The 11095-nt window shown below is 44.9% G+C and overlaps 1 protein-coding gene across 1 annotated transcript; it reads right to left on the bottom strand.

Moving 5' to 3' along the window:
- Positions 1-2234: 2234 nt before the first annotated feature.
- Positions 2235-5701, bottom strand: TMEM30B (transmembrane protein 30B). Its single transcript, XM_067030668.1, has one exon. It carries the CDS (start codon positions 5367-5369, stop codon positions 4308-4310), a length of 1062 nt encoding a protein of 353 aa, XP_066886769.1. The 5' UTR covers positions 5370-5701; the 3' UTR covers positions 2235-4307.
- Between the last annotated feature and the right edge of the window lie 5394 nt (positions 5702-11095).

Genomic DNA, 11095 nt, shown 5'->3' with positions numbered 1-11095 from the left:
TGTGGCCAAGTCTCCCCCTTCTGGACAACTTGCTGGCCCAGAAAAATGCCTCACGCTCCAAACTTCACCTTTCTTTTTTATTCCCCTCTCCTCTCCCTCCACACCCCCAGTCTATGTTGGGTTTCACTGCCTCTGGATCTTCCTTTGTCCTATGGTGAGCTGCTCAGTCAAGTGCATGAATAAAGGAATGCCACCTTGCTGTGGTGAACTAATTTACACCATTACCACTAAAGGTGAGAATCATAATGCCAGGTGGCAAACCAGTGGGGAAGTATTTTTCCCTGAATACATGTTGTTAGTCTTATCAGATAAATCATGGGGGATGGTGTCATAGAGTCAACGATGTTTGCGATTTTTGCAAATTCTTTACACAAGATGCTACTCTCATATAAGATCTCTCCGGGACCTTAATGTGTTTCAGTCAGATTCACTAAAACTCTCTTAATGACACTTTATAAATGACTCTGCTTTTGTTGGAGGGAAATTACGAGAAATTCTCCTGGGGGAAAAAAACTGAAGTTAAAAAAATTTTAATTTTGTCGTTGAAATCAGTCAGCTATGTTTTATCTGTAGGAAAAAAAAAACAAAACTAGAATGCAAAGAAATGCCCGATAAAAATAAAGGAAGAGGGAATTTACTATTATTACTGTAACTGATGACTTATACCCAGGGGCATATAAGGAAATGATTACACTGCAGCTCTACCAATAACTCTTTGAGATCTTAGTCAAGATTGTTGAGATCCCTAATGACAGGAAGAGAGCACAGACACCATAAGGCAGAAGGGGTTGTGGTTATACCGTGTGAAGTGACATTTGTTATTAAAAGAAATCTCAGACTATTATTCTGTCTCTGATTTGTAACAACTGTATAGTCTGTGAATTGTTTAGTTGATTTGATTCTGGAGATTCTTGGAAAGTCTTTCTTGTTATATTATTCTGTTTTGGGAGTTCCTGCCAACCACATTAATTAGTTTCTCTTTTGTTTGTGGTTTACAAGGTAGATGAAAGCACATTTCCAGTCCAATTGTTGAGGTTCACTCTTTTCTGTCTCACTCCAGATGACACAGCTCTAGCTAGGAAGCACTTACTGGACAACATGAGAATTCAAGTCCAGCTAAAATGCTGAGATACCAAACAAAATGCTACAGCACAGGAGAATATTTTGTTTTTAAAGTTTCTGAGGCGTTGTAGTCCAAAATACCCAACAAATAATTGCAATTTAGAATTTGAGTAAAATTCTAAGTTAAATTCTAAAATAAAATTCTAAATTAATTCTAAATTCTAATTCTAAAAAAATTCTAAATTAAAATTCTAAATTTCTGCATGCAGAAATGGAGAAGTAAGATTACTGCAATTACATTCTTTAGTTAACTTTTAGTACTAAATATTATTAAAAATTGACCACAAGGCTTCCCTGGTGGCGCAGTGGTTAAGAATCCACCTGCCAATGCAGGGGACACGGGTTCAAGGCCTGGTCCGGGAATATCCCACACACCGCGGAACAACTAAGCCCGTGTGCCACAACCAGTGAGCCTGCACTCTAGAGCCCGCCAGCCACAACTACTGAAACCTGTGCTCCTAGAGCCTGTGCTCCACAAGAGAAGCCACTGCAATTAGAAGCCTGCGCACCGCAACGAAGAGTAGCCTCCGCTCACTGCAACTAGAGAGAGCCCACGCACAGCAACAAAGACCCAACGCAGGCAAAAATAAATAAATGAAATAAATTTTAAAAAAATATTGACCAGGGCTTCCCTGGTGGCGCAGTGGTTGAGAGTCCGCTTGCTGATGCAGGGGACACGGGTTCGTGCCCTGGTCTGGGAAGATCCCACATTCCGCAGAGCGGCTAGGCCCGTGAGCCATGGCTGCTGAACCTGCGCGTCCGGACCCTGTGCTCCGCAACGGGAGAGGCCACAACAGTGGAGAGGCCCACGTACCGCAAAAAAAAAAAAGAAAGAAAAAAAGAAAAAATTGACCAAATTTTACCAAATTCAAACAATAGTTGAAGATCATCTGATTTGACTACACGTTGATGTTGATATAAGCTCAAATTCTGCATTGGGAAGTTAACACTGAAAGATTGAGTTCACTGTGAGCTTTATTATGAAAGATGATTTTCTTTCTGCATTATAAATCTGCTAACAACCAATGAGCAAAGTGGTTGCTAGTTGGTACCTTTTTTAACGTTTGTGCCTTTAAGATCATAGTTCAAAAGAATTAAGCAAATGTGATAACAAAGGCAACACAAACATAACCTTTATTCTCTTTCAAAAACCCGGAGAATAAATAGGGCTTGGAACCATATTCATTGATTTAATCAGAATACCTTAAATTTTGTAGTCTCATTTAAAATTTTATGGCAATACAATGATTATTGTAAAAGTGATGGCAATATACATGGTTGTTCTCAACTAAGTAGTAAAAAACTGCAGTAAATTCTCTTATCCATCATAAAGAAGGGCTAGGGTAGTGAGCTGCTCGATCAAACATTCATAATAAATAAAAATTACTCTCTATATATCTGATCATATATTCATAGCCTAAAATCACAATACACAATCTGACAGTAAAATTGTGCTATATTCAGGAGTTGGAAAGCCAGCACACTGGGATTATAAAACATTTTTTGGTTTATGTAAATACTGAGACAGAATCTCTAAAATCACAACTGTTCCAGAAGATCTGAGACAGATGTAAATGAACATGCATGCTGTTTATCAGCTATTAGTTTTCAAAGGACTAGAAGAGTAAAATAAAATTAATGTAAATTATTCAATACAATTCAATATTGCTTTGACTACTTAAAAAAAAATACCTCAAGGTATTGTACTGCCTTATAGGCATGAGCAAAAATTGTAGTAACTGGAAAGTAGCCGTAATAGAGAACAGGCACTGAGAATGCTGACAGAACACCAAATAACTGCTTTTGGGAAATAAACTGGTTAAGATGATCTCACTTTTTAAAAGTTCTTTTGCCATAAAAGGGGTTTTTAAAATTCTATTTTCTTAGAATAATTTTACATATATTAGAATGATTTTAAGAGTAGTCAGAGTTTAACATCTCAAAGGTTCAAATAATTCTTAAGATTCTAGGTTACATAAGACTATATTCCTTAGCATTCATTTAAACATATTACTAAAAACAAACATGGTTCATCTGAGAACATAGATTAAAATTTTTTTTTCTTAAACCCAAGGGAAAAGGTATGAACGTAGCCCTTTCTCTCTAAGCATAAAAAGTCATTTAGATGAAAAAGAGGACTGAGTCCAGAGTCAGGAGACACAGATATGACTTTAGGGAAATAACTTTCCCTCTAAGATCCCTCCAGCTATCTGATTCTAAGGTTAAAACATTCCCTCTGAACTATACAAACTGACCTGGCATTTTCCAGTTTCTACACAGTACGCCGCCCCGCCACCCCAAAAAACCTTTTAATTTCTTACACTCAAATATCAAATGAATTGATACAAACCCTGTTCTGCAAATCTGTATGCCAGCTAGTTGTTTTCACTTATTCTGCACATTGTAGAGAGCTTCCTACGCTCAAGAAGGAGTGCTAGACCAAACCTGCAACATTATGCTTGTCACTGCCCCTGGGAACAAATGACCCCCTGGAAAACTGGACGCAGTGATTGCGTCAGGCCCAGCTTCAGACACCTGAGGAAATAGGGAAACAGGCAGTTATCCCACTTGCTCCCTGGTTCAGGGCACTGATTCCCAAACTTGAGGAATCTCCAGATGAGTTTGTTAAAACCGCAGCTTCCAGGGTTGTGTCAGAATTTCTGGGGATGGGGCCTCCTAATCTACCTATATTTTTAATCAATATGTTCTCCCCCACCCCTCCATGCCTCTGCTGGCTATTTGTGGGCTTCACTCTCTACACTCCCACACCACAAAAAAGAAAAAGAAAACCACTGCTCTGTAGCAGTTAAAGCTCTAGAGTCAGTGTCAGGAGGCAATGAGCAGCTGCTAGATCTGGAATGAGTTATTTAACATCTCTTCACCAGATGGGGGTTGAATGAGAGGAGTCTAGCCGTCCCTTCCTCTCACAAAGAACCTCACATGTCAACTCGTGAAGGAGATGGGGAAAATGTGCAGGGATGTTTCACTCTAGCAGTTCAAACACCCCAGAAGAGTCTGGAAGCCCCCGATCGGGTGTAATTCCTCTCTCTCTCTGGTCCCCTCATCCACAACTGGAGGCAAAGTGAGGCGAAGTTGGAACTGGGTGACAGTCGGGAGGGAGAAACCAAAAGAAGCTTGCAAGAGCGTTTTGGCAAGAAGCAGAAAGGGTACTCTGAAAGCAGGAATTACTCGTCGTCCTCGTCTTCGTCGTTCTGGTCCTGGTAGCGAATGTAGACGACCAGCATGACAAAGCCCGTGAGGATGCAGAGGGAGCCGACCACCAAGTAGGCGATGCCCAGGAACGGATTCTTGCCGCCCATCCACGAGATGCTGCTGAAGATGAGGAGCTTGTGGCCGCCGAAGACGCGCACCGGGTAGTTGTAGGTGATATTGACGCGGTAGGTGCCCCGCGGCAGCCCGGCCGAGTAGTTGCCCTGGCGGATGCGCGCGTACAGCTTGCGGAACGTGGGCAGCGCCGCCGTGCGCATCCATACCACGAAGTCCTGGTTAATGAAGCCGGTGTTGTTCGGGTCTGGGCTGAGCTCGTAGACCGGCCGGTGCCAGCTGGGCGGGGGCGCGGTGCCTTGGAAGGCCAACGCCAGGCTGCCGTTCACCAGCGGCGGGTTGCGGAACTTGACGTGGTAGTCGGTCCACCAGGCGATGCCGGTGCGGTCGAGCGGCACCTCGACGTAGGGCCCGCCGGGCAGGCGCTGGTGCCACAGCGAGAAGGAGTCGTTGAAGAGGCTGTTGGCGATGGCGCCGCAGGGGGCGATGGGCAGGCCAGCCGCGCTGTACTGGTAGGGGTAGCACTCGTTGACCGGGTGGCGCAGCGCACTCGGCAGCCCGCTCAGCTGCGAGTCGTCGCGGGACACGCCGTAGCGCCGGTTGTTCTGGTAGAAGTTGGTCAGCTCGTAGTACAGGTACACGGGGCCCTGGAAGAGCTCGGGCAGCGAGAAGTACCAGGCGCACGAGCAGCGGGGCGGCGGCGCACGGTCCTGGCCGGCGGCGGCGCACACCGAGCAGTTGCCGGTGCCCGGGTCGCCGGTGTAGTCGTACTCGAGCTCCTTGATGCCGTTGGAGGAGTAGTAGAGGCCCAGGCCCAGGCCGATGAAGGCCAGGCCGGCGCAGAAGAAGAGCGGCAGCGTGATGCTGGCTGACAGCAGCGGCTGCCAGGCGGGGAGGCGCTGCTGAGTGAACGCGGTGTTGTCGGGCTGGTTGGCGCCCCGGGCGGTGGCGCTCCAGGTCATGGCGGCCGGCGGATCCACGGAGGGGCGCTTGGATGGGGCCGGCCGGGGGCGCCTCCGCTTCCTCGCTGGGAGAACCCGGGGCTACCCCCGGGGCAGGTTTCCGCCGGCTCAGGTGAGTTCTGGCCCCGGCCCCGCCTCCGGCCCCTGCACAGGTGAGTCTTAGTTACAGGTTCTCTGGGCAGTGACCGGACCCTTCAGTTCCGCCTCGGCCCAGGTGATCAGCCAGCACCGCCCCTGCGGGTAATCGAGAGCCGCGCCCCGCCTCTTCGGAGGTGAGCGGGCGGGAGTTCCTTCCCTCACCTGGCGGGCCCAGAGCTCGCTTTTCCTCTCGATCCGGGTGGGTCCGGACTCCAGCTCCTCCTCCCCGGGGTGAGTGGCGGCCCCGGGCTGCCTCTGAGTGGCTCATACCTTGCTCAGGTACTTCCTTCCCTTCCGCCTTCCAAGTGACTAGAGTGCCTGGGCCAGTCTTGCCCGAAATCGAAATCGTAGGAGCTGCAGCCTCCAGCACAAAGTTCCACTGAAGGATTGCATCGTGCGTCCTGGAGCCTTGAAGATTTCAGGTAATTAATCCTCTTTTATCTGAAAGTGGAAAAAAAGTGTCTCTGGACCCTGTTGTCTTTGTAGGTTAACTTAGGGGCCCCCTTTCAGTCAAGTAGCAGCCACAAATTGTAATGCCCAAGAGACTGCACTATGGTAAATCGGTTTGGAATGCCGTGCCTGCATTCAAATTCTAGAATTTTTTTTTTTTAAGGGAAAATGATTTTCCGGCCAGGCGCCCCAATCTGGCTGTATAACTAAGAAACGTGGAAAGTTCTCTAAAAATGACACCTAAAAAAGAGAATTAAAGATGGCAAGAGGTTCAGAGCCTTTAAATATGCCTCTAGCTGGTGGAGAAACCACACAAGGAGAAAAATGCACTGGACTACATGTGATTTCTTTTTCTTTTCAGATTATTTGCCTGACTGGAAAAAAGTCCAACCCAAGGTTCCAAAAGACCTAGCTGCTATCCACAATCAAGGATGTTGGGACTTTGGGCCTAAGGGGGTGAACTACAAGGTTTTATAGGACTTACTGCAAAGAAAACCCAAAATAGATCTGAACATTGCTTGCGATTCTGGCTTTTATATCTAGGTTGGTACACTATACACAAGGGGGTGTCAGGCCATTTCAACTTTGTGCTAAATCCTCCTTAGGTATTGAGGTGTTTCTGCCTCTCTTCCCGCTCCTAAGATGCAAATAACTTAAATATTTGCTATATTACACTTCTGCACCTAGAATAATATATTGCATTCAGGAGTTATTCAAAACCCGTTGAAATCTGGAAAGTTAAAATACTTGCTAAATTAAACAACAGGGATTTTTTTTTTTTTAAGCATCTTTCAAGTGTTAGCCCTAAGCTAAGCAAGGTAGAAGACAGAAGACAATTAAACTAAAAAGGACCCTTGACCTCAAGGCATTTGCAGTCTGATAGGGGACATATTACTTAGGAATAAGATGAAGCAAAGTAGACAATAGACAGCAGATACTCAAGTACCAAATTATACTTTACAAGAATGATACTAAAATTAAAAAGTAATATTTTTTGGTAACAGAAAATTCATTCTATCTTGTTGAATGGAATGAATGCAGATTGCAAGCTTTAGCTATTAGAGAATACTGAGGGAGACCCAGCTGACTCGAATTGCACTTCCCTCACTTTTAATCATACCCCAAGAGAGGAAATCCCAACATTGTCCACAACTTCCTATGGTGTGATCCAGTCTCCACTACAGCTTTCTTTCAAGAAGATAAAAGAATAAACAGTTCTCTGCATCATTTTGGTGGGTTCCATCCACTCCTGTATCATTGAGTCATCAGTTGGCTTGACATAGAGTCCACAAAACTAGTCCCTAGGAAGGAATCTGGTTCCCCAAACTTAACCTAGTGGATTTTAAGTCTAACAATTGCCCTGCCACCACTTCCCAGAAGTGTGAGCCCGCCTGTTGAGCTGAGAGACTTGCCAGCTCTCCCTTCCCTGGATGACATTCATTATTCATTCTGGTAACTAGGGTCACACCAGAGTGTCCCAAAAGCCAAATGAAGAGAATACTTCAAGACAAGGAATGGTCTACAGGGTGAAACACAGCTGAGGGTTCTAGTGAGACAAGAAATGAAAAGGTGCCATTGGATTTAACTTCTGTGGGAATAATTTGGGTGGTGGGGTGGGAGGAGTCAGGCTGTCTCAGGTGAGGGAAAGAGGATGTGGAGGCAGCCCAGGCAGGACAACGTCTTTTAGAAGTACGGGGGAGGGGCAGGAGAAAGGCAAGTGGCAATCATTCAGAAGAGTATGTATCCCAAGGGAAAGGCGTCTTTATAGATGGCAGCAAGGGTTTATTCCATGGGGAAAAGATAACAGTTCAGGCAAGGTTGAAGAGAGGGGCGACAAGCTCATGGATGGTCTAAAGGCAGGAGCAGGCAGGAGGCACCGGGTCCAGAGAGCAGGTGCAGGGTCAGCTCACCTCTGAAACAGGGAGTAAGGATGGATGCAGAATGCAACTGGGCTTTGGTCTTGGCTCAAGGGGAGAAAGTTCCCACATAAGAGTTTCTTTCTGTGCAGTAAAAGGCATTGGGGGGCAGGGAAGGGGAAGCATGAGCCTAAGGAAGTCTGTGAGGAGGGGACGAGGGCACTGGCCTGGGATATGTGAAGTGATGCTGAGTGGCTTCTTCTAGAGGAGTCATGCAACCCAGGCTGGGAGAAGGCAAGTGAACACGTCCAGCACGTGGGGGCTTTCAGTGCAGGTGAATTGGAAATAAAGGCTTAAGATATTGCAGTTATTGTAGAGCAGGTGGCTTAAGTGATAGGCCTTCGTATTTAAGAGAATAGCAAAGAAAAATGAATCAAAGCTGGGGGACCAAAAGAGAGCATAGGGACCAGCAGACTGGCAGTCCTAATGATGTTAATTAACGAGCAGGTGGCATGCAAGCTGGGAGGGGGAAAGCCCTGGTATGAGATGGGATGTTAAAGATTTTGGAGGTGGAGCAGTGCCGGGATGCATGTATACGTCATGTCTTCTCTACCAGCTTGCAAGTTCTGAGAGGCCAGGGACTGGTATGTATTGCTGTGTCCCCCAGAGTTCAGTGTATAACAAGGGCTCTGACCTCGTGTCTTTCATTTGGTTATGTGTTATCATGATACATTAAAGGACACGTGGATCTTGGGAACTCTTCCCAGTCCCCAAAAAGAAGTTAGTTCATTCTAAACAATTCTTTTTTGTATCTGTTTATTATAAAGAGAACTCAAAGTGAAAGAAAAAGTCATTCCCGGGCTTCCCTGGTGGCGCAGTGGTTGAGAGTCCGCCGGCCGATGCAGGGGACGCGGGTTCGTGCCCCGGTCCGGGAGGATCCCACATGCCGCGGAGCGGCTGGGCCCGTGAGCCATGACCACTGAGCCTGCGTGTCCGGAGCCTGTGCTCCGCGTACCGCGTACCGCAAAGAAAAAAAAAAAAAAGGCATTCCCAATCCCAGTACTCCTAAAATTGTTTTATTTTTCCATTTTATATTGTGGGTTTTATCCATATAATTATTTAATTTTTAATAGATTTTAATTATAAAAAATACATTATCATTCTGTGTGTTAAATTACCTCCTTACAGAATGAGGTGAAGAATAAAGTAAATATTTTCTCTGTTTCTTTGTGGTCTTCATAATTTTTAAATGGTTCCAAAAGTCATGGGTTTGCCGTATTTAACCACTCTCCTATTGTTGGGCATGTGGATTATTTCCAGTTTTTCAGTATTCCAAAGAATATAGTAGTAGACATCTTTTTGCCTATAACCTTTCATTTTATATTATTTCCTTAGGATAAACTTCTAAAAGCAGGAAAGGGGCTTAAAAGTCAAACCTGTTAAAGATATATATCTCTAGAATCTTTGACACTGCCACAACATTGTTTACTTGGCTACATTCACCAAAACGTTGCCAACAAAACCAGTTGTTAACCACAGAATATATTTAGTCTGTGCTAATAAACTATCAGATACTAGGAGAAGCAATATAAGATAGGGGAAAGAAAGTTGCCTGATGTTAAGGAAGTCCAAGTTCTACTCTAAAGTTCATCAAGAAATAGCTGGGTGACCTTTGTCAAATTGCTTAACTTCTCTGGTTTCCTGATTGCTTATCTGTATGAGTGTGTTTGTCAAAATGATAGTAAATATCTCTTTCAATGCAAAGATAGCTGTTTCTAGTCATCCCAAGAGGTCTTCCTTGCACTGACTCATTGAATAAATAGTCAGCGTTTACTGAGTACCTACTGTGGGCCAGTCACTCTGTAGGCACTTTATGTGCAGTATCTCATCTAATTCACACCGCAAACCTAGGTGGTAGGTACTATTATTATAACCATCAGACTGATGCAGAACTAAGATTTAGGCTAAGGAAAGGGAGGCTAGGCAAGTTCTTATAGAGGTAAGTGGGAGTTGAGAGTCTAGTGCTAAATTCCAGCATCCTTCATTTTCAGTCACCACAGTGTAATGTTTAGACATACTTCTTCTTAAAAGAACCCAAAAGACTTGAACCAACTTTTAGTGTTGCAGGTCTTTTATACCCCAAAGATAAGAGAATTCTGTTCCGTTTATGCAAAGTCCCAGAACATCTGAGTTGCCTTATTTTTGTTTAACAAAAGCTTTCATTTTGAAGCCAACTTTTGTTCAGTATGTCTATTTCTCTTGCTAAAGTAAAAATAACTTCACTTGTCTGGCTGTACTCAGTTTTTGCATTTATTTCATTTAGTTCATGACTATTTATCTTACCGTAATAGAGCCAAGGGTTTTTAATTGGTGTTCCCTTACATAAGTTTATACTGCTCAGGATTGTTGCCTATTACTCTGCCCATGGGGCAGCTTTTATTTAAAAGGAATCAAATTAAATTGCTTCATAAAATTACAGCATGTGTTCAGAAAAGTTTGAAAAATATCCACTGTGCCTGGACTTCATTTTTCATTAAGAACTGTGTTCAGCAGACTTCCTGTTTCAAAAATTATGGGGTGGTACCCCCTAGTGGAAGATGCAGAGTAACTTCGGTGAACGAGTCCTGTAAGCATGGGTGGGGGCAGAAAAGACAGACAGGAGTTCTTTCCACTCCTTGCTGCAGTATGTTGGGGTTTTGGGTCATTAACTTACTGAAAAACAGTGGAGGCCACTTGTGAGCAGAATTGGGTGAGTTGAGAGCTGCAGGGGACAGCAATGCGACTGAGATAGGTGACAATAGTTCTTAGGTGACATAGGCATTGGCTATGGGATGCCCAGGTTCAAAGACTGGAAAAATCATCAGGGATTGGCTTGGACTTGAACTATGTGCATAGAGTTTGGTTGTAGGAGTTGTGCTTGGTGAGTTGGTACTAGAGAGACCCAAAATATCAGGAGGACAAGTTGGATGACAGAATTGAGATAGAGGGGAAGGAAAAGCTTTGTCACTGGAAATGAGAAAGAGTTAAATCAAAACTGAATTGGGGGGCTTCCCTGGTGGCACAGTGGTTGAGAGTCTGCCTGCCGATGCAGGGGACACGGGTTTGTGCCCCGGTCTGGGAAGATCCCACATGCCGCGGAGCGGCTGGGCCCGTGAGCCATGGCTGCTGAGCCTGCGTGTCCAGAGCCTGTGCTCCGCGACAGGAGAGGCCACAACAGTGAGAGGCCCTCGTACCACCAAAAAAAAAAAAAAAAAAAAAAAAAAACCTGAATTGGGTTAATGC

The sequence above is a fragment of the Kogia breviceps genome, chromosome 3 (genome assembly GCF_026419965.1).
Source record: "Kogia breviceps isolate mKogBre1 chromosome 3, mKogBre1 haplotype 1, whole genome shotgun sequence".
NCBI lineage: Eukaryota > Metazoa > Chordata > Mammalia > Artiodactyla > Physeteridae > Kogia > Kogia breviceps.
Note: the sequence above shows the minus strand (reverse complement) of the source record. Positions and strands in the feature narration are given on the sequence as shown.